We start from the raw sequence: 24,428 nt of genomic DNA on the forward strand, positions 1-24,428 counted from the left end.
CTCGACCACCCCTGACGTGACCCCTGAAACCTCCTCCAAAGCCTCAATTCACCCATAAAGGGGTCGATGGTCTATTGATGTAACTCTGAATGGAGTATCGATGGTCTATTGATATAACTGAATGGAGTATCGATGGTCTATTAATGTAACTCTGAATGGAGTATCTTTTAAAAAAAATAAATTTAGAATACCCAATTCATTTTTCCCAATTAAGGGGTAATTTAGTGTGGCCAAGCCACATACCCTGCACATATTTTGGGTTGTGGGGGCGAAACCCACGTAAACACAGGGAGAATGTGCAAACTTCACACAGACAGTGACCCAGAGCATGGATCGAACCTGGGACCTCGGCGCCGTGAGGCTTCAGGGCTAACCCACTGCGCTATGTGCTGCCCTGAATGGAGTGTCGATGGACTATTGATGTAACTCTGAATGGAGTATCGATAGACTATTGATGTAACTCTGAATGGAGTATCGATGGCCTATTGATGTAACTCTGAATAAATAGATAAATAAAATAAATAATCTTTCATTGTCACAAGTAGGCTTACATTAACAATGCAATAAAGTTAGTGTGAAAAGTCCCAAGCCGCCATATTCCGGCGCCTATTCGGGTAGACAGAGGGAAAATTCAGAATTCTCAGCTGGTACGGGAATTGAACCCATGCTGCTGGCCATGTTCTGCATCACAAACCAGCTGTCTAGCCCACTGAGCTAAACCAGCCCTGCTATTGATGTAACGCTGAATGGAGTATTGATGGTCTATTAATGTAATTCTGCATGGAATATCAATGGTCTATTGATGTATTGTGAATTGAGTATCAATCCTTTTGATTGTGTAGTGAAGAGAATTTACCAAATAAAGCGAGAAAAGTCCTGAATACTAAAGATAGGAAGGAGTCCATTCTGACCCACTGGGAATGAACCCCCCTGACGCAGCTCCGCACCTTCTCCACATTCGCCGCCCAGTAATAGTACATTAGGTTCGGGAGACCCAAAACCCCTGCCTGCCTTCCCCTCTGCAGCAGCACCTTCCTCACTCTGGCCACCTTCCCTCCCCATATGAAATAGGTAATCCTTCCCTCAAATCTCCCTAAAAAAAGACTTTGGCAGGAAAATCGGTAGGCATTGAAAAATAAACAGAAATCGCGACAACACATTTATTTTAACCGCCTGTACCTGACCCGCCAGTGACAGAGGGAGACCATCCCACCTTGCCAGATCGGCTTTCACTTTCCCCACCAAACTAGTGATGTTGTATCTGTGAAGCCTTCCCCACTCCCGGGCAACCTGCACCCCCGGATACCTAAAGTGGGTCCCTGCCCTACAGAATGGCAGCCCCCCCCCCCCCACCCCTGCCCCCATCCCCGGCCGAGACAGCACAAAATACTCACTCTTGTCCAAGTTCAGTTTGTACCCCGAGAAAGACCCAAATACCCGCAGTAACTCCAATATTCCTCCTATTGACACACTTGGTTCCGACACATACAGCAGCAAGTCGTCGGCATACAAGGACACCCTATGCTCTATCTCCCCCCCCCGCACTATTCCTTTCCATGCTCCAGAACTTCTCAATGCGATGGCCAACGGCTCAATCGCAAGTACAAACAGCAGGGGGGTCATAGGACATCCCTGCCTCGTCCCACGGTGGAGAAAAGTATCTCGAACTGATATTGTTCGTGCAGACACTCGCCTTCGGCTCCTTATACAATAGCTTTACTCAGTTCACAAATCCTGGTCCAATCCCAAACCAGCACTGCCATCAGGTACCCCAATGCCACAACCACCTCTGTTTCCTTCCCTTCTGCCGGTGCCATAACGACGTTCAAAACCCTCCTCATATTCAAAGCTGTCCAAAGCAAGGGGAGTACTGGAAGGAGGTGTTTCGGGTAATTTCCAAGGTGATGCGCGTGAAACTAGACCCGGATCCCTGGGAGGCCATATTCGGGGTGTCGGACCAGCCAGGGTTGGAAACGGGTGCAGAGGCAGATCTTGTAGCCTTCGCCTCGTTGATCACCCGAAGGCGGATCCTGCTGGGATGGAGAGCGGCCTCCCACCCTGTGCCTGGCGTGGCGAGGGGACCTGTTGGAATACTTGACCCTTGAGAAGGTTAAGTTTGAACTGAGGGGAAGCTCGGAGGGGTTCTACAAGTCATGGGCACTATTTATTATGCACTTTCAAGAATTGGATAACATCGAACATTAGTTGGGGGGAGGGGGGGGGAGGGAGGCTATGTATGTTAAAAATGGCTATGGGTAATCCCGGATTCCTTTTTTGTCATTTGTTTATGTTAACATGTGGGCTGATGTTTGGGGGTTGGTGGGAGGACGGGATCATTGTTATTGTTATGGGGTTTGATATATTTGTTGTTGATTATTGTTTGTTGTTGGTGGGTGTAAATTCAGGGGAAAAATTGTGAAAAAGGAGAATAAAAATATTTCAAAAAAAAGGAAAATGGTCCAGTACACAGGTGCATAGGTTCACAGAAGAAAGAAGATCAAAGAGAAAAAAGAAACAGAAAATGTTATTTTTATTGTGTTAAGCACCTCATGATTTGTACAGAAAATGTGAACATGATTGAATTGATGGTTTGAACATGATTAAAATGATAGTTGTGATGGGCATTTTGAAACATTTTGTAAATTTCTGTTAGATACTTCATGAATACAGTATATTTTTGCAAAGAAAAATGGAATAAAAGAAGTCAGACCAGACCAGAACTAGTGTTGACCCATGTCCAAGCTACTGTGGGGAGTGAAGGCTGTGTGTAAAATATCACCTGGTTGTTAATCTCATAGACTTTACAGTGCAGAAGGAGGCCACTTGGCTGATCGAGTCGACACCGGCCCCTGGAAAGAGCACGCTACCCAAGCCCACACCTCCACCCCATCCCCGCAACCCCACCTAACCTAAGGGCGATTTAAGGCCAATCCACCTAACCTGCACGTCTTTGGACTGTGGGAGGAAACTGGAGCACCCGGAGGAAACCCACGCAGACACAGGGAGAACGTGCAGACTCCGCACAGCCAGTGACCCAGCAGGGAATTGAACCTGGGACCCTGGCGCTGTGAAGCCATAGTGCTAACCACTATGCTATCGTGCTGCCTAGTATTACTTTATGGCTGAATAAATTCCCTGAATTTATTGCACCTAAACCCCCATCCGCTGCCAACCTTTTGTCCTATTCAGAACACGAATAAAGATTCAAACAATTTACTAAAGAGTGATTATGACATTTCTCTGCTGCTATCCTAATGGAATCCTTCACCTATATGACATAAGTAGGTTAATATCTCTATTTTACTAGCGGGTAAAAACAAACACACATCCACATGTCCTCAATACCTAGGGTGACCAACCATTCCAAATTTTCCAGGACTATCCCATACTTGAGCCATCCATTGCCTGCATCCGGACGCTGTTCGTCCTGAATTCTGGATCACTTTGTGCATGCGCAGAGTGGGGCATTGTATCGGGGAATTTTATGTGATCTCCACCTGTTCCAATATTCTGAGACTCGCCAGGTTTGCGAGCACAACTGCCCTCTCTCCAACTCTTATAGGCCTGGCAGTAACCCTTCACCCCTTCCATCCACGGTAGGATGCCAAAGTGTCCCTTGAATATACCCAAAGTTGATCAGCCTGTCAATATCAACAACAGCGACTGTCAGTCATGTACATTAAGTCATCTGCACGCTCTCTCAAGCACAAATGGTGAGGGAAATAACATTTTAAATAAAAAGGAGGGTTCAAATTGGTACTGTACTTTCTTACCAATAATCTAGAACATGGTCCAATATGGTGGCAATGGGTGGGCCCTCTGCAGAAGACTGCTCGTATATAACACCACAGGATCCATCCTCACCAACAATAAACTGTAATACAATCAGATACTCTTAGACACCCAGGTATGAGGGCTATTAATCCAGCTAGTTGATTTTTTTATCATTAATATATGATTAACACCAGTTAAAACTTGAGCATTCAGTTTTCATTCAGAACAATCGGGATACAAGAAACTACACTGCTTCCTCGACAGACGAGATATCTCCATGATCTTAACAACATGGGAACCATTGTGACATTTGGGCAGAGTGATGTTATGGTTAATGTATTGAAATACCAATCCACTAAATTCAAATTCCCCTCTGGCAAGCTGGGATCACCTTTTATGAAATCTGCATATTAGAGCGAGGCAGAGGAACCACTATCTGTCAGCCGAGTTAGATAAAAGAGATGGTATTCACTTATCTAACTTCTCCCAGATGCAGAAAGTATGCAAATTGAAGACATTTTGGACAGGATTCTCCGTTGCGAGGAAACCCACAAGCGGGGGGATGTTGCGGCGGGCCCAGAGAATCCCGTCACCAGCAAATGGCCAGAGAATCCCACCCTTCATGTACAAATACCGTTGGGAGAGATTCTCTGGTTCCGCCGGCAGCACGCCTCCACCCGTGGGTTTCCCGGCGTTTTCAGTGGGAAATCCCATTGACGAGCGGCGGCACGGTGGCACAGTGGTTAGCACTGCTACCTCACAGTGCCAGGAACCCAGGTTCAATTATGGCCTTGGGCGACTGTCCGTGTGGAGTTTGCACTTTCTCCCCGTGTCTGCGTGGGTTTCCTTTGGGTGCTCCGGTTTCCTCCTGCAGTCCAAGATGTGCAGGTTAGGTGAATTGGCCATGATAAGATTGGCCTGTAGGTTAGATGGGACTATGGAGAAAGAGTAGGGAAGTGGGCCCAGGTAGGGTGCTCTTTCAGAGAGTGTCAGTGCAGACTTGATGGGTCGAGTGGCCTCCTTCTGTGGATTCTTTGGTTCTATGGAACAGAGAATCCTGCTGCCCGCATTCGCGCGGCAAATTTTCTGTCCTCACAGTGGTTGCGGGCAGGCTCGCAATGGAAAATCCCACCCATTGAGTTCCCTAAGGATATATCTGCCGGTGTTAGATCAGACATGGATGACACCTTTAAGACTCTGTAAACAGTGATAAATCTGAATGCTCAGCGTACTTTCATGATGGGAACCATTCCACTGAGGGTATAAAGCAACTGCATCTATTTTTATGTCAGAAATTGCATTGATGTCAGTCGCTTGTACCTGCAAAGTTTTGTCAAACCATCGGTTGCCACTGTTCGAGTAGCTTCCTCCTCCATGCAGCATCTGAGCCGCCATACGGCTCGTGTACTTCTCCTCCGAGATCTTCAGGACCGGGGAATCTAGACACACGGTGAAAATACTCTTCTGAATGGCCCGTACCGACTCTCTGTTCAGTTTGTCTGAGGAAGACATCAATCGCTGCATTACAGAAGGCAGTGAAACAACATGAAAAGGGAAGCATTATGGGAAGCAACATGAGAAAGCAATGCAAGGAGGTCATTCTGCGATCTGAGCCTGTTCCCCCATTTCACACGATTAAGGAACATAATTCCACTATTATCAGTGTTGATCTGCATCCAATCCCTTAATAACCTTACCGAAGAAAAAAATCTGTCAGTCTCAATTTTGACAAGGTCAATCGACTCCCAGCCTCTACAACTACCGGTAGGGGTTGCAGGGGGTGGAGGGTTGCGGATATGTTATAGATTTCTATTTGCATTTGTGAAACCCAGAAGTACTTCTTCACTCATCAATAACCAAACTCGAATTGTATCACTTTTAAATAACTCTGGGCTGAGAGTTCATTGGCGACATTTGCTCGTCCTGCTGGCCTCAAGACCGGAAATGCTTGCCCAAGGTCAATGTTTGTCAAATTCTTTGTCCCACCCGCAATGATTCCCGCAGTGGCCGGAGCTGGAAGATTTATCCCGATAAGTGGATGGTTTATCAAAAATAAAATTGAAGCATGAAATTATGAACAATCCCATTGTTTTTCAGCATTCGGTATAAAAAAAAACCCAATGGATTCATATAATTTCAGCACTCTAATCATTGCATGACACTACCTTTCATGAGGGTATTGTAGGCCTGTCCCCAGGTGTTCCGATGGTCACTGGTGAGCACTCCCAGTGGCTCCTTGTCCGTTTTCCATGAGAGATTCCTTATTTGCTGCAGTTGCATGTGAATCTGATCCACAGTTAGAGGGGAGCCATCACTGTTATACACATCCAGGTGAAAGAACTGTTGGAATAATTATCGCAACCAAGTTGAGAGACAATCAACAGGAGCAGTGAAAGCCAAGGACAGAAGGTGGAATATTATCAGAAATTGGCAAAGGCCAAGAGCGGGCAGGAAGAACAGCATTGATAGTGTTCCCCGCCATAAAGTCCCACACTTAGAAAAAGCACTAAAGGGGCGGACCCACAATGTATCACTGGAGTCTTGCTCATCCACCGCACCAGTAACTCACTCCGTCATAGATCAGAGCATCACATTTAAAGGCTGCACAGGCGCAAGGGCGTTCACCCTGAAATGACCCATTCTCCTCAGCCACCCAACATTGCCCCAGCACTGCCCCTGGATGAACTACACTGAAATACAACGTCAAAATAACCAATGGTCTACACTGAATTACACTGTGACACAGTCTCAGAATAATCAATAATCTACACTGAATTACACTGTGATACAATCTCAGTAACCAATAATCTACACTGAATTACACTGTGACACAGCCTCAGAATAACCAATAATCTACACAGAACTACACTGTGACACAGCCTCAGAATAACCAATAATCTACACTGAATTACACTGTGACACAGTATAACCAATAAACTACACTGAATTACACTGTGACACAGTATAACCAATAAACTACACTGAATTACACTGTGACACAGTATAACCAATAATCTACACTGAATTACACTGTGACACAGTATAACTAATAAACTACACTGAATTACACTGTGACACAGTATAACCAATAAACTACACTGAATTACACTGACACAGTATAACCAATAAACTACACTGAATTACACTGTGACACAGTATAACCAATAATCTACACTGAATTACACTGTGACACAGTATAACTAATAAACTACACTGAATTACACTGTGACACAGTATAACCAATAAACTACACTGAATTACACTGTGACACAATATAACTAATAATCTACACTGAATTACACTGTGACACAATATAACCAATAAACTACACTGAATTACACTGTGACACAGTATAACCAATAATCTACACTGAATTACACTGTGACACAGTATAACTAATAAACTACACTGAATTACACTGTGACACAGTATAACCAATAATCTACACTGAATTACACTGCGACACAGTATAACCAATAATCCACTGAATTACACTGTGACACAGTCTCAGTAACCAATAATCTACACTGAATTACACTGTGACACAGCCTCAGAATAACCAATAATCTACACTGAATTACACTGTGACACAGTCTCAGTAACCAATAATCTACACTAAATTACACTGTGACACAGCCTCAGAATAACCAATAATCTGCACTGAATTACACTGTGACACAGCCTCAGAATAACCAATAATCTGCACTGAATTACATTGTGACACAGCCTCAGAATAACCAATAATCTACACTGAATTACACTGTGACACAGCCTCAGTAACCAATAATCTACACGGAACTACACTGTGACACAGCCTCAGAATAACCAATTATCCTCTCAAAATGTCACCGTAAACAGTACCAAAACCCTATGTATTAACCGGACAGTTGTACTCTGAAAAAGAGTTCCAACCATTCAAGATGTAACGCCCATCTAAATTCTGGAACTCACAATATCGTATAGTGGCTCCAAAATATTCCTTTCTTTCCCTTAAAGTTAAGAGGAAGATATTTAAAAAGCATCATTTTGAGTACCGCCCCAAAATGCAATTTAGCTCAAGACTACCATCTACTGGCAGCAAATGACAAAATGTCAAAGACACCAATTTTACAATTCAGAGTGAATACAGTCATGGCTAAAAATTACTGTTGCTGTCCTGACACGTACAACTTAGAGTGGAACACCCCCAGGCGAATCAGATTTCCTTATTTCAACCAATGTACATACTTTAGTTATGATTGGAAACTTTCTGTCTCAAAAGAAACTTTAAATTACTATGCCTTGTCAGTTGAAATACTGTACATTCCTAAATTCCTATATTTATAAATGAAATTACTTTGAAAACAAAACATATTTAAAAATATAAAAATATGGTCCCTCCTTTCATTTCCCTACTGCTCACTGACCCTGATGTTCTTCACCTGATTGCTGTCGATCTTGTTCGCTAAACCTCTGCTCATTACACATTGTTAGACCTGACCCTCACACTCCCCATCTCTCCTGCTCCCGGTATCCCAGCTGAGTAGCCACAGGCAGATAGAGCAGCTTCGGAGCAAGAGGAATTTAGGAGTTGCAGGGATTACAGAGGTGAGCCACAAGCTGGGAGGATAGGAGACCGGCAGGATGGGCCATCAACTGGGAGGATTGGCTAGCGACCAGGAGGAACTGCCAATGGGAGGGTTGTCGAGAGGGAGAGTCGATTAGTCAGAGAGTCTTAAATATCATCGAATTAACAGTGTAGAAGGAGGCCATTTGGCTCATCCAAGTCTGCAGCGGCTCATGGAACCACCGACCGATGCAGGAACCGCAAGCAAGGCAACAAATCCTCCATCCACACACCGACCAGAGTGAATAACCTCATTGGACACAACTATACCCTTAACACCGCATACTCTCACCGTCCCCTTGGCTCAAAAAGAAGCCGTCACTCCAGGAAGCGTGGAAAACATGCAGGCCTGCAGGCGAGAGTGAAACAACGTGGCCCCAAAGCCCCTCTGCCTAGCTTACTCCGAGCTAATGATGTCCAATCTCTGGAAGACAAGCCAGCCGAACTTAAAGCCAGACTCACTTTTCAAAAACTAAGGGACTGCTGAGTGCTCTGTTTCACGGATACATGGATCACTCCTGCTTCACCGGACTGTGCCCTACAACCAGAGGGCTTCTCAATCCACCAAATGGACCGTACGGCGGCCTCAGGCAAGGCGAGGGGAGGTGGGGTCTACCTCCTAATCAACACCTCCTGGTGCCTAGAAGTAGCAATACTGGCAAGTTTCTGCTCCCCGGACCTCGAATACCGGACGCTAAAATGCCGTGCCTACTACCTTCCACGGGAGTTCAGCACCTGACGGCTGTTATCCTGACGGCTGTTTACACCCCACCCCATGCGAACGTGAAAATCGCACTGGACGAAATATTCACCACCACAAATAGCCTTGAAACGAAAAATCCCGAGGCCTTGTTCATTGAAGCTGGGGACTTCAATCAGGCCAAGCTCAAGAGCATACTACCAATTTACCACCAACACGTCACGTGTTCCACTAGAGGCCCAAACATCCTGGACCACTGATACACAAATGTCAAACATGCCTGCCGCTCGATCGCCCGCCCACACTTTGGCAAATCTGACCACAAGGCTGTGCTCCTGCTCCCGGCTTATAAGCAAAAACTGAAGCGGGAGAATCCATCAAATAAAGTCGTGCATTGTTGGTCTGAGGAATCGGATAATCCCCTCTGGGACTGCTTAGAGTCAGTGGACTGGCCAGTATTTTAAAACTCTGCGACCAGCCTGAACGAGTAAGCCACTACAGTAACTGACTTCATTAGTAAGTGTGTAGAAGAATGGGTGCCAAAGAAGCAAATCCGCGTGTTTCCCAACCGGAAACCCTGGATGAACAGGGTTATCCACTGCTTGCTGAAGTAGGTCTGAGGCATTCAAGTCAGGCGACCCTGACCTCTACAAGAAAGCCAGATATGATCTAAAGAAATCCATCAAAGGTGCCAGAAGAGGGCAGCACGGTGGCCTAGTGGTTAGCACAACCGCCTCACGGCGCTGAGGTCCCAGGTTCGATCCCAGATCTGGGTCACTGTCCGTGTGGAGTTTGCACGTTCTCCCTGTGTCTGCGTGGGTTTCGCCCCCACAACCCAAAAATGTGCAGAGTAGGTGGATTGGCCATGCTAAATTGCCCCTTAATTGGAAAAAATAATTGGCTAATCTAAATTTAAAAAAAAAAGGTGCCAGAAGACAGTACTGGACCAAACTCGAGTCCCAGGCTAGCCACACGGATCCCCGCCATCTATGGCAAGGTCTGCAAGACATAACAGGCTACAAGATGAAAGCATGTAAAATCGTCGGCTCCAACGCACCCCTCCCTGATGAGCTCAACACATTCTATGCCTGCTTTGAGCAAGAGGTCAGCGAGAGCGAGCCCTTCACCCCAGAAGCCGCGGATGAACTTGTATCTGAGATCACCACTGCAGACGTCAGAGCAGCCTTCTCAAAGGTCAACCCACGGAAAGTCACTGGCCCAGATGGGGTACCCGGTTGAGCACTCAGGTCGTGCGCGGATCAGCTGGCAGGGGTATTCACAGACATCTTCAACCTCTCTTTACAACAATCTGAGGTCCCTATCTGCTTAAGAAGATGACCATCATCCCTGTACCAAAAAGAAAGTCAAGCAGCGTGCCTTAATGACTATCGTCCAGTGGCTCGGACACCCATCATCATGAAGTGCTTCGAAACGTTAGTCATGGCACGAATAAACTCCAGCCTCCCGGATTGCCTTGATCCACTACAGTTCGCCTACCGCTGCAACAGGTCCACAGCAGACGCCATCTCCATGGCCCTGCACGCTACCCTGGAACACCTAGATAACAAAGACACCTATATCAGACTCCTATTTATTGACTACCGCTCAGCCTTCAACACCATCATTCCTACGAAACTCATCTCCAAAATCCATGGCCTTGGCCTCGGCTCCTCCCTCTGCGACTGGATCCTGAACTTCCTAACCCACAGACCACAATCAGTAAAGATAGGCAACAACACCTCCTCCACGATCATCCTCAACACCGGTGCCCCACAAGGCTGTGTCCTCAGCCCCCTACTATACTCCTTATACACCTATGACTGTGTGGCCAAATTCCCCTCCAACTCGATTTTCAAATTTGCTGATGACACCACCGTAGTGGGTCAGATTTCAAACAATGATGAAACAGAGTACAGGAATGAGATAGAGAATCTGGTGAACTGGTGCAACGACAATAATCTCTCACTCAATGTCAACAAAATGAAGGAGATTGTCATCGACTTCAGGAAGCGTAGTGGAGAACATGCCCCTGTCTACATCAATGGGAACAAAGTAGAAAGGGTCAAGAGCTTCAAGTTTTTAGGTGTACAGATCACCAACAACCTGTCCTGGTTCCCCCATGCCAACACTATAGTTAAGAAAGCCCACCAATGACTCTACTTTCTCAGAATACTAAGGAAATTTGGCATGTCAGCTATGATCCTCACCAACTTCTACAGATGCACCATAGAAAGCATTCTTTCTGGTTGTATCACAGTTTGGTATGGAGCCTGCTCTGCCAAGACCGCAGGAAACTCCAAAAGGTCGTGAATGTAGCCCTGTCCATCACGCAAACCAGCCTTCCATCCATTGACTCTGTCTATAATTCCCGCTGACTCGGGAAGGCAGCCAGCAAAATTAAGGACCCCACTCACCACGGACATACTCTCTTCCACCAGGAAAAAGATACTAAAGTTTGAGGTCACGTACCAATCGACTCAAGAACATCTTCTTCCCTACTGCTATCAGACTTTTGAATGGACCTTCCTCGTATTACATTGATCTTTTCTCTACAATTGCTAGAACTGTAACATTATATTCTGCAGTCTCTTATTCCTTCCCTATGTACGGTATGCATTGTTTGTCCAGCATGCAAGAAACAGTGACAATAATAAATCAAATCAAATCAAAAGAAAAAGAGCAACCTACTTAAGCCCACATCTCCACCCTATCCCCGTAACCCAGCAACCCACCTAACCTTTTTGTACACTAAGGGTAATTGATCATGGCCAATTCACCCAATTTGCACATCTTTGGACTGTGGGACGAAACCGGAGCACCCGGAAGAACCCCACGCAGACATGGGGAGAATGTACAGACTCTGCACAGACAGTGACCCAAGCTGGGGATCGAACCTGGGACCCTGGAGCTATGAAGCAACTATGCTAACCACAGTGCTACCGTGCTGCCCACGTCAACGAGAGGAAGGGTCAGCCAGCGGCTGCTCGAAAATGGTGCTAAGCGGATCATGTGAAGCTACATCAGATCCGATGTGACATGATGTTAATGCAGAAATCCTGGTGCTAAACACAAATACTGGCCCATTAACTACACAACATTAAAGCTGAATTACTTTAAAAAAAGACAACTTGAAATGGGGACTTATTGTACAATTGTCCTGATTTTAATTCAATAAAATTAGATTTAATGAGGATAGATCAGTGAGAGACCATTTTGCCTCTCCCATCGAATTTTCCACTGGGCCTGTTTAGTCACAATCGAGGCTAACGTCCAAAATCTCAGGCTTGGCCAATCATGATCCTTTTCATTAATAAGCAGTGAGTTCATGGTGGCTGAAACTTCACACCCATAAGCGGGGAGCCAGGGACATCTTCTCAATATTAAATTGCCTGGTCCTTGTTAGTCAACAACTGCTATTGTTTGTTTGAGAGGCGACTGAGCTGAAGAAGAATGTGTCTCACTGCCCAGTGCAGGAAAGTTTCGGTTTTAATTCTCAAAATGCTGATTTAGCAGAGTTTAGTGTGGGCATCTCTCTATGCTAAAATGGCTTAATGCCTCAGAGATGTGAAGGGAAATATTGTTCATGGCGTCTGCTTTTTGATTCGATGGCAGCCAGTTGCTGAAAATCTGTATTTGTGTGTGGATTTTTGCTAGCAGCTCAGCTATGTTGCACTCACTCGCCTGCTGACATACACTGGTCTAACTCACACATGGAAAATGGTCACTTAGATGGAGGACAGCCAGGGAACATGTGAAAAAATATAATCCTATTGCCAACAGAAACATCTCGTCACCCATAGTTTAAACAAAAAGATTTTCATTTCTATGGTGTTTTTTTGAATAATTTTAGGACATCCTGAAACATTTTACAGCCAACACAGTGTAATTAATCACTGTTGTAATGAATCTTAGCAGCCCATTTGTACAAGGAAAGATCCCACAATGTCAACATAATTCTGATGTGGAGAATCCGGCGTTGGACTGGGGTGAGCACAGTAAGAAGTCTGACAACACCAGGTTAAAGTCCAACAGGTTTGTTTCAAACACTAGCTTTCGGAGCACTGCTCCTTCCTCAGGTATGTTCCAGAAACATATATATAGACAAATTCAAAGATGCAAGACAATGCTTAGAATGTGAGCATTTGCAGGTAATTAAGTCTTTACAGATCCAGAGCTCCATAATTCTGAGCATCGGTGTTTTTCTGCTGTTGTGCCAAGGAATGAATATTGCCCAAAATGTACTTTGTAGACCAACCAATCAGGCCATGATGAGGAGGATAGAAATTTTCAGATAAAACTATTCATAATGCATTGGCTTTTCTGGACTTTACCTGGAAATTGCGGACAACAGTAACATGAGCTGGTGGGTTCCTCGTGCAGCCGTAGTTTATCAAAGTGTCATGTTTGGGCCCTGGGATACGACAAGATGACAGGATTTTGGAGTACAGATCCATGCAGAGGGGTTTGCCTCTCATATATTCCGTTGGAAGAGTTTCCCTAAAACAAAGACAGATTTGCTAGACACAGTGGCCAGAAGTTTACAATGATCGGGTGGGCGTGTGAAATCACACGCATCCCGACGTCATCGCGCACACATGCAATATTTCGGTCAGCACGCGCGAGATAATTGGAAGCATGCCCGCCTACAGTCAAGCAGACAACTTAGCTCATGAAGGGAAAAATGCAATTTTACGTGGCCTATCTGCTTTTACAGTTGATGGGTCGACCGTTTTGGCCAGCTGTGTGCTCAGCCTTTCACAGAATGTGTTTCACCCTGGATTACTGTTCATTGACCAGCCAGCATAGAGTTGCACTCTGGGGCTGACTGCGGCCAGGAACGCTTTTCATGTCCGCTTCCAGGCCCGCAAATCACATGCATCCAACAGGTGGAAAATTCAGGGCAGCGTCAGAATAGTGTTTGCAACAACCAAGTAAACATATGAGCAGACATGTTTGGGAAAAAAACACTTTTAATTGAAAGAGAACACTGAGCCTTCTTCCTGCCAGCCTTAGAGAATCCAACTGGTAGTTTTTAAAATAATAATATTATTTTTAAAAAGCATGCAGCCACCCTAACAGCACTGTGGGTGTACCTACACCTCAGGGATTGCAACTGTTCAAGAAGACAGCTCACCACCACCTTCTCAAGGGTAACTAGGGATGGGTAATAAATGCTGGACTAGCCAGCGACATCCATATTCCATGAATTAATAAAAATAAATGATGCGGTTCAACATTATCCGTGTAAGCAGCACGGTGGCGCAGTAGGTTAGCCCTGTTGCCTCACGGCGCCGAGGTCCCAGGTTCGATCCCGGCTCTGGGTCACTGTCCGTGTGGAGTTTGCACATTCTCCCCGTGTTTGCGTGGGTTTCACCCCCACAACCCAAAGATGTGCAGGGTAGGTGGATTGGCCACGCTAAATTGCCCCTTAATTGGAAAAAAATTAATTGGATACACTAAATTTATTTTAAAAAAACAACATTATCCGTGCATTCTGACTGAACCCATTACTTTATGATAATTTTGTTCAGTTTATTTTATCAGTCCTCAGGATATAACTATGCTGGCATGAATATTCACTGAGCAAGACAAATTCTTCTTCATCTCCTCTCTCGTTCATTTGCCAATCACCCTAAATTTCTATCATCTGGCAGTGGAAACAGTTTCTGCTCATTTACTTTCTCAAAACTCCTCATCGTTTTACATAGAATTTTACATAGAATTTACAGTGCAGAAGGAGGCCATTCGGCCCATCGAGTCTGCACCGGCTCTTCGAAAGAATACCCTACCCCTACCAAGGTCAACACCTCCACCCTATCCCCATAACTCAGTAACCCCACCCAACACTAAGGGCAGTTTTGGACACTAAGGGCAATTTATCATGGCCAATCCACCTAACCCGCACATCTTTGGACTGTGGGAGGAAACCGGAGCACCCGGAGGAAACCCACACACACACGGGGAGGATGTGCAGACTCCGCACAGACAGTGACTCAAGCCGGAACCGAACCGGGGACCCTGGAGCTGTGAAGCGATTGTGCTATCCACAATGCTACTGTGCTGCCCACATGTCTCCCTAATGTTCAGGGTTTGCACAATGTATAGAATCTGTTTAAAGAAAAGAGTTTGTTTGACTTGCTGCCCAGCATCCCCAGTTGTAGTTATTACTGACCTTGGCTGTTACGTTGCTAACAAATACAAAGAGCCACATGGGCATGTGGGCCACAAAGGGCCAAGTAATCGTGCGGAATTATTTATTTCAAAAGATATTGGATAAATACTTGAAAAGGAAAAATATTTAAATAGCTACAAGGAACGAGTGGGAAATTTGACAGATCGGGCCATTCTTTCAGCTAGCTGGCACAGACAGGTTGGGCAGAATGGCCTGCTTGTGTGCTGCATCATTCCAAGATACCAGGAAATCAACTACTAAGGACAGGGTTTACCCCCATGTAAAGTCTGGCAATTGTGATATTAAATAATAAACAAATGTGTAATATAGATCATTGTTTGATGCTATACATGGAAAGGATGACTAATGCACCATGTGATTTTCTAGCCCCTTCTCATGGCGTGAATCCCGGCGGTCGAAGTGGCTCGTCGTTGGCCACCAGGGGGACCTTCCTGTCCCTCCAAAATCTATGGCATTTTGTATGATTCGCCTGGCTCTCCACTGTGTAATCCGCCACGGTGGGTTGTCTTCGGCTAGACCTGAAGATCCCGCCCCACGTTTTCCAAGAAACATGCTCCCATTGGTATCCATCAAATTTTGGGACACTCCAATGGGGTTTGGGAGAACTTACCTGTCAGCCTTAGACTTGAAGTCGAGCACTCCAGCGATTAGTTTAGCTGCAAATCTGAGGGAGGAGAGGAATTACGATGAGAAAATAAAGCAAGACTGAATGGTTCAGCTACCTTGAGACTGGTGCAGGGGGGGGAACAGAGAGACATTCAATTGTCAACACCAGCTCGAGTTAAATATATAAACAAATGTAGATGGAGAATTAGTAACCAGATTTTTCAGAAATGTTAATCTGTGCAAAGTGGGAGCTTGGATGTTGTTTAATCACGAGGTGAAACTGCACTCAGGAAGAGCAAGTAATGACAAAGCGCAAGTAATGGCAATCACTGCCGTGCTGGCAAAGGGTTTGGGTTGTCATTTCACTGAGTAAATAAAATCTCATTAAAATGGGCTGAACTTTCTGGCCCTTCCCACTGGTGGCATCTTCCGATCCTGCTGATAGCATCCCCCCTGTGGCAGATTCCCCAGTGGCAAAATGTGCGAGCCATGAAAACCCTGTAGACATGAGCAGGACCAGAAGATCCTGCTGCCGAGTGAGGGCCACCTCCACCAACAGAAAACAGGCTGAGGGTGGGGGGGCGGGGTAAAATCATTCCCAATGTTTATAACTAGCGACCACGGTCTCAGCATAAAGCTGGGTTGATTTTTTTTAGGACTAAAGGTGAGAGGGTTCACTCAGAGGTCGTGAACCTTTGAACTCTATCGCCTACGGCTGTAAAAGCTCAGCCATCAAGCTTATTCAAAACTAGATTTTTGGGAGCCAAGGGAATCGAGGGATACAGGGATAATGGCTTAAGAGTGGAGTTGAAGTTGAACATCAGCCATGATTGTATTGGATGACGGAATAGGCTCAAGAGATTGCATGGTCTACTCCTGCTCCTATTTCTATACGAATACCTGGCATGGGCTTTTTGTCTCATGGGGAGAGGTTGGACAGGTTAGACTTGTATCCACTGGAGTTTAGAAGAGTAAATAGCGACTTGATTAAAACCTTTAAGATCCTGAGGGGTCTTGACAGGATGGATGGAAGGACGCTATTTTCTGTTGTGGGAAAATCTACAACTATGGGTCACTAATTAAAAATAAGAAGTGGCTCATTTAAAACAGAGATGGGGAGATTTGTTTCTCTCTCAAGGATTGTGAATCTCCAAAACTCTCTTCCTCAAAAGTGGAAGCAGAGTCTTTGAATATTTTAAGGCAGTGGCGGATAGATTCTTGATTAACAGGGGGTTAAAGGGTATGGGGAGGTAGGCGAGAGGTTACAGTCAGATCTTCCATTATCTTATTGAATGCGGAGAAGGCTCGAGGGGCGTGGCCTTCTCCTGCTTGTAATCATATGTATCCAATATGTTCTTGTGCACTTCCTATGACTGTCATTTTTGCTGGGCAACGCATCTCTCACCAAAATGATGATCAGTGCCCATTACAAATTCAACTTTCCAGGCGTGGCTCAGGAGTGGAGATTATCTGCAGGTTATCCAGAATAAGGTCTAGAGGAAAACTAACTCCACCAATTGCTCTTCCTTCTACCCACTTGTTCCACTCTTGAGATTCAGGTGGATATTATCCGTATGGATGTTATCCATCTGGATTTCCAGAAGGCACCTGATAAAAATTGCACCTGGGAGAATATTTACAAAGATGAGAGAACAGGATTCGGTCACAGATTTTTGACTTGGGTTGAAACTTTTTTGGCAGGTCAGAGGCAGAAAGTGGGTATAAAGGACAGGTATGCAGATTAACAGAATGGTACATTTTTAAAAATTCATTCTTGGGATGTGGGCATCGCTGGCTGGGTCAGCATTTGTTGCCCATCCCTAATTGCCCTTGAACTGGCTTGCTGGCCATTTCAGTAGGGGGCAGTTAATAATCAACCAGACCACTGCGTGGGACTGGAGTCACATGTTGGCCAGACCGGATTAGGGCGACAGATTTCCTTCTCTGAAGGACATGAGTGAACCAGATGTTTTTTTTAATGACAAACAACAATGGTTTTATGGTCATCATTAGACTTTTAATTCCAGATTTTTATTGAATTCAAATTTCACCATCTGCCCTGGTGAGATTTGAACACAGTATCCCAAAGCATTACCCTGTGTCTTTGGATTACTAGCCCAATGACAATAACACTATGCCACTGCCTCCCCTGCCCTGAGGTTACAACTTTTCACTACATTTATTAATGGCTCGAATGAAGTAAACAGGGGCAATAGGCAGCGAGGATGGGGGAAGGAAGTTGCGAAGGGACATGGGGCAGCACGGTAGCATGGTGGTTAGCATAAATGCTTCACAGCTCCAGGGTCCCAGGTTCGATTCCCAGCTGGGTCACTGTCTGTGTGGAGTCTGCACGTCCTCCCCGTGTGTGCGTGGGTTTCCTCCGGGTGCTCCGGTTTCCTCCCACAGTCCAAAGATGTGCGGGTTAGGTGGATTGGCCAGGCTAAACTGCCCGTAGTGTCCTAAAAGGTAAGGTTAAGAGGGGGGGGTTGTTGGGTTATGGGTATAGGGTGGATACGTGAGTTTGAGTAGGGTGATCATTGCTCGGCACAACATCGAGGGCCGAAGGGCCTGTTCTGTGCTGTACTGTTCTATGTTCTATGGACAGATGGAGTAATTGGAAAACTATGGCATATGTGAAAAAATGTGGGGTCCTCACATTGGACTCAAGGAAGTTCACAGGAAGGATGTGATTGCACTGGAGAGGGTGCAAAGGAGATTCATCAGGATGCTGCCTGGGCTGGAGGGTCTGATCTCTAATGAAAGATTGGATAGACTGGAGATGTTTTCCTTAGAGCAGTGAACGTTGAGAGGGGACCTGATTGAGATGTATAAGATGATGAGGGATATGGATCAGGTGGATAGGAAGGCACTTTTTCCATTAGTTGAGGGGTCAATAACCAAACAAACCAGTAAAAGCTGACAGACTGGTTCAGCTAGCAGTGCTAAATGCTAATAATAGGTTGACCTTTATCTCCAGGCAGAGGTGAGATGGGCAAGGCTGCCAGTTGATCAGCTGTCAGTGAATAATTGAGCCATTGCCAGTGTTTGGGTGGTGCCTTTACCTACCTGAGCTGTCCTTTCCAATCATTGTAGTCCTGTTTGGGCAGCACCACAGCCGGGTTCGAATGAACAGCCAGAGGGAGCCGACACTCGAGGTAAGCATTCTGGAGCCACCAGTCTGTAAGCTGAAACAGAAGCAGATAGCGCGATGGCAGCGAGAGATGAGAAAGGCTGCGGGTAACAAACCATGAATAAGATACATAGGCCCATACCCAGTGGTGTGAGGTGTTTGGACTGATGAGAAGCGGTCACACAACAGTAGCTTTATTCAGGAAAGGCTGAACAAGGGGTGCTGGGCATTACCACGGAGGCAGTGAGAGGGAAATGAAAGGGCCGGGAATGGGATGAGAAATGGTCTCCAAATGGAGTGATAGAGCTGCTGTCCTATGAATATTTGCATTGTCTATTATTAAAGGGAATCACTGCTGGCTGACTGCCTATTTCAGATGCTGGGCACATTCCTCTGGGGAAGGCAAGGCCTTGAGTTGCCATTTTAAGGGTGGAAATCGTTGGAACATGTGGCTTAAATAAGATCCTATGACTTAGGGGCCGAAGTAGGCCATTAGGCCCATAGAGTCTGCTCTGTCATTCATTGAGATTGTGACTGATCTGATAATTTCCCGCCTTATCCCCATGACCCTGGATTCCCTTCCTAAATTCTGTCTATCTAGGCCTTGAACATACTTAACGGCACAGACTCTACAGCACTCTGTGGTAAAGAATTTCACAGATTCACTACCCTTTGAGAAAAGAAATTCCCCCTCATCTCTACTTGTAATTTTTTTCCAATTAAGGGGCAATTTAACGTGGCCAATCCACCTACCCTGCACATCTTTGGGTTGTGGGGGTGAGACCCACGTAGACATGGGAAGAATGTGCAATCACCACATGGACAGTGACCCGGGGCCGGGATCGAACCCAGGTCCTCGGCATTGTAAGGCAGCAGTGCTAACTACTGCACTTCTTCCCCCTAATCTCTGTCTTAAATGGGTGACTCCTTACTCTGAGATTATGCCCTCTGCTCGAAGATTCTCTCACAAGGGGAAACAACCTCTCAGCATCTACCCTGTCAAGCCCCCTGAGAATCCTATATGTCTCCAATCATTCCCGGCGGCTGCACAGCTCCAGCCTAAGTCAGTTTTTAGTTTATCCCCTGGGACCCACGAGGAAGAGTAGGACTCATCTTGTGCTCCATTAATGTAATCCTATCTTGGGACTCTTCCCAAACTCTCCATGATCAAGATAATCCAGCCCCACAATCATGCTTGGATACTGATGATAACCAGCTATTCAACACATTGGAATGTCCAATCAGCTCCCTGTCCTGGACTGAATGAAGGTGGTTGTGGAGGGAGTGGAAGTATGGATGGGCTGCTGATCAAATGGGCTGCTGATCAAATGGACTGCTATTTGACACTAGAAAGTATTGCAGCTCAGCCCAATCCAGTTACCACCCAATTCCCACTGGATGGTTGGCGTTCTAGTGCGTCATTACGATTTCTTTACCCTCCATCCTTCCCCATCCTGCTCTTTCATTCTAACGTGCGGGAACACAGGAATTATGATGTCCTTATTATTTACCTGATCACCCAGAATACGTACCCAGTTTTCAGTCCTTCTCGATCGTCTTTCCAGCCTGTCCTGTAGTTTCGGTCCAATGCTATGCGGTCGACTGAACTCCCTCACTATCTCCCTGGTCTGCTCCAGCTCCTCTGGGGTCACCAGAGGCTGCAATGCCAGGAGGTAGCGTTCTAATGTATGTTTCAGTGGAGGAACTGGCAGCTGAGGCAACGGAGAGTGGGTAGAGAAAGGCCTTCCTGGAGGGCACCAGGCCCCAGCCGGCTTGATGAGGACTGTAGGCCTCCATACTCTGACCGTCTGTAATTTAAAGATAGGAATGAAAAGACACTCAGCACCCAGACTAGGGCCAGACACTTCATCTTGAATAAAATATCCTTTCACAGAAAACACATGGACAGTTTCAGTGAAAGAGGCAGCAACTTGAAACTTTAGCCAAAGGATGCCTTCTCACTGTGGCTCACTCGACATGTTGGTTTAGTTTATCTGAACACTAGTTTATTTTTTTTAAATAAATTTAGAATACCCAATTCATTTTTTCCAATTAAGGGGCAATTTAGCGTAGCCAATCCACCTACCCTGCACATTTTTGGATTGTGGGGGCGAAACCCACGCAAACACGGGGAGAATGTGCAAATTCCACACGCACAGTGACCCAGAGCCGGGATCGAACCTGGGACCTCGGGGCAGTGCGGCAGCAGGGCTAACACACTTCACCACCGTGCTGCCCTTACACTAGTTTATTTTGAGTGCATGTTAATAAGTTAAGCTTGTTCCAAATGATCCGCAGAAAGTAAATAGTGCAATGCAAGGCTGATATGTTGGACCAATCTTTTGGTTGGCCTGTAATTGTGATTCTAATCCAAAAAGCCTTTCCCAAAACACCAATTACACACTGTATTTACATTCTAAGATAACATTACATGGTATTATAAACTGGATAGATATTAACACTAGACCAAGCCACACAGCAAGGGGAAGGCATTATCTGCTCGGCCCCCTTTTAACACAGGTAAGTGGCACTTACTTCTGAAACAAATTCTTTCTTACTCTTACCCTGGTTATAAAAAGCTGGCTCAAACATTGCTGTCTTTAGTTGGTCATGAGGAGAGTCATAGGAATAAGCCAGCAAGCTGTTGCAGAGGTACAATGGGGAAAGGTTGCTGTGAAGGCCCTTCAGACAGTGTTCTAAGGGAAATTGTATAAGAACCCCCTCGGGTTGTATGACTCACATTGAATGAATACGGTGAATATTACACATATTGCAATAGTATTGAAGCACCGCAGAGTGCAACATGATCATATGGAAAATTTGAACATCATTACACTCTCTCGAACGACCATTTTGAAAAGTTTTGTAATGTTATTTTAGATAAATTGCAAATAAAAGTTAAAAAAATTCATCATCTGGCTCCTCATGCTGGGGAAGACACCTCTGCTCAGTGGCTCCCCTACACAATACCACTGAGACAGCAGACTACAATAAAGCAATTTTTCACCCCCAAGTTACCCCTAGTCGCCACACCAGCGCCTGTTTTGGTAGTCCGAGGGAGCATTCAGAGTGTCCAATTCACCTGACAAGCACATCTTTCGGGACATGTGGGAAGAAATCGGAGCACTCGGAGGAAACCCACGCAGACACGGGGAGAACATGCAAACTCCACACATAAAGTGACCAAGCCAGGAATCGAAACTGGGACTCTGGCACTGTGAAACAATAGTGGCAAACTGTGCTACCATGCCGCCGATATGAGTGTTACTGCCCAACCAACAATTTGTACTTATGCAGCATCTTTCCCACAGTAAATCATCCACAGGCTCTTTACCTGATGTTATCAGACAAAATATGACATTGAGCCACATAAGGAGATAATCGGATAGACAGCCAAAATCTTGGTCAAACAGCGAAGTTAAGGAGTGTCTTAAAAGAGGGAAGTGAGGGTGGAGAGATGGAGAGGTTTAGAGAAGGATTACTCCGCAGAGCGTAGGGATTTAGCAGCTGGAGGCTGCTAAATATTGCACACCAATATTCAAAGAAAATATGTAAATCACAGAACATTTTTTTTCAGAAGTGCACAATTATTTGAAGATACATAAGAACTAGCAGCAGGAGTAGGCAATTCAGCCTCTCAAACCCGCTCCACATTCATGACTGATCTCATCTCAGTCGCAACTCCACTTTCCTGCCCATTCTCCATAACCCTTCAACCCATTACTAATTAAACATTGTGTCTGTCGCCTCCTTAAATTTACTCACTGTGCCAGCATCCACACCACTCTGGGGAGTGAATTGCACAGATTCACAACCCTTTGTTTTAAATCTGCTACCCCTTGATCCCAAAACCATGACCTGTCGTTCTAGATTGCCCCACAAGAGGAAGCAGCCACTAGACTTCTACTTTGTCAATAACTTTTATCATCTTGTAGACCTCAATTAGATCTCCTCTTGTACTCAAATCGAGAGAATAGAGGCCTAATCTCTCTTCATAAGACAAACTCTTCATCATGGAATCAATCCAGTGAACCTCCTCTGAACTGCCTCTAATTATACTAATCCCTCCTCAGGTAAGGGGACCAAAACTGTACACAACATCTAGTTACAGTCTCATCAATACCTTGTATAGCTGGAGTAATATTTCCCTACTTTTATACTCTTCCTTTGACTATAAAGGCCAACATTCCATTTGGGTGGTTTAGCTCACTGGGCTAAATCGCTGACTTTTAAAGCGGACCAAGCAGACCAGCAGCACGGTTCGATTCCCGTACCAGCCTCCCTGGACAGGCACCGGAATGTGGCAACTAGGGGCTTTTCACAGTAACTTCATTGAAGCCGACTAGTGACAATAAGCGATTTTCATTTTTCATTTGCCTTCCTTGTTACCCGCTGTACTTACGTGCTAGTTTTCTGTGATTCATGCACAAGTAAACCCAGATCCCTCTGCAGCGAAGCATTCTGATGTTTCACTCCATTTAGATAATAATTTGCATTTCCATTTATCTGATCAAAATGGGCAGCCTCACACTTATCCACATTAAACTCCATCTGCCACATTTTGGCTCCCTCACCTAACCGGTCTATATCCATTTGTAAATTTCTTATTTCCTCATTGCAACTTACTATCCCACTTATTTTTGTGTCATCTGCAAATTTGGCTACAGTACCTTCCATCCCTGCATCCAAGTCATTAATATAGATTGGGAATAATTGGGGCCTAAGAACCAAACTCTGTGGCACCCCACTAATTCCATCTTGCCAAACAAAAAAGATCCGTTTATCCCAACTCTCTGTTTCTTGTCGGTGAGCCAGCCATCTATCCAAGCTAATAAATTACCCCTAACCCCATGTAATCTTACCTTAGAACATAGAACATTACAGCACAGAACAGGCCCTTCGGCCCTCGATGTTGTGCCGAGCCATGATCACCCTACTCAAACCCACGTATCCACCCTATACCCGTAACCCAACAACTCCCCCCCCTTAACCTTACTATTAGGACACTACGGGCAATTTATCATGGCCAATCCACCTAACCCGCACATCTTTGGACTGTGGGAGGAAACCGGAGCACCCGGAGGAAACCCACGCACACACGGGGAGGACGTGCAGACTCCACACAGACAGTGACCCAGCCGGGAATCGAACCTGGGACCCTGGAGCTGTGAAGCATTTATGCTAACCACCATGCTACCATGCTGCCCTAAAGAACCAACAAAGACCTTGTGTATTAACCTTTTGTGCGGCACCTTATCCAATGTCTCTGGAAGTCCAGATATACATCTACAGGATCCCCATCATCCACTTAGCTTGTTACATCTTTGAAGAACTTGAGCAAATTAGTCAAACATGATTTATCCTTCATAAAACCATGCTGAATCTGATGGATTGCATTTTGACTTCCCAAATGTTCTGT

General features: G+C 45.4%; 1 protein-coding gene across 1 annotated transcript in view; it reads right to left on the bottom strand.

Annotated features, from left to right (window-relative positions):
- Positions 1-24,428, bottom strand: part of LOC119976048 (carnitine O-acetyltransferase-like) — a 62,665-nt gene that overhangs the window by 26,159 nt on the left and 12,078 nt on the right. The window contains exons 2-8 of the mRNA XM_038816162.1: positions 20,542-20,817; positions 18,946-19,064; positions 15,884-15,937; positions 13,412-13,577; positions 5,940-6,114; positions 5,095-5,273; positions 3,774-3,874 (exon numbers count right to left, since the gene is read on the bottom strand). Of these exons, the coding sequence (XP_038672090.1) occupies positions 3,774-3,874; positions 5,095-5,273; positions 5,940-6,114; positions 13,412-13,577; positions 15,884-15,937; positions 18,946-19,064; positions 20,542-20,817 (1,070 nt within the window). The remainder of the gene's footprint in view (positions 1-3,773; positions 3,875-5,094; positions 5,274-5,939; positions 6,115-13,411; positions 13,578-15,883; positions 15,938-18,945; positions 19,065-20,541; positions 20,818-24,428) is intronic.

This window comes from Scyliorhinus canicula, chromosome 13 (genome assembly GCF_902713615.1).
Source record: "Scyliorhinus canicula chromosome 13, sScyCan1.1, whole genome shotgun sequence".
Classification (NCBI taxonomy): Eukaryota; Metazoa; Chordata; class Chondrichthyes; order Carcharhiniformes; family Scyliorhinidae; genus Scyliorhinus; species Scyliorhinus canicula.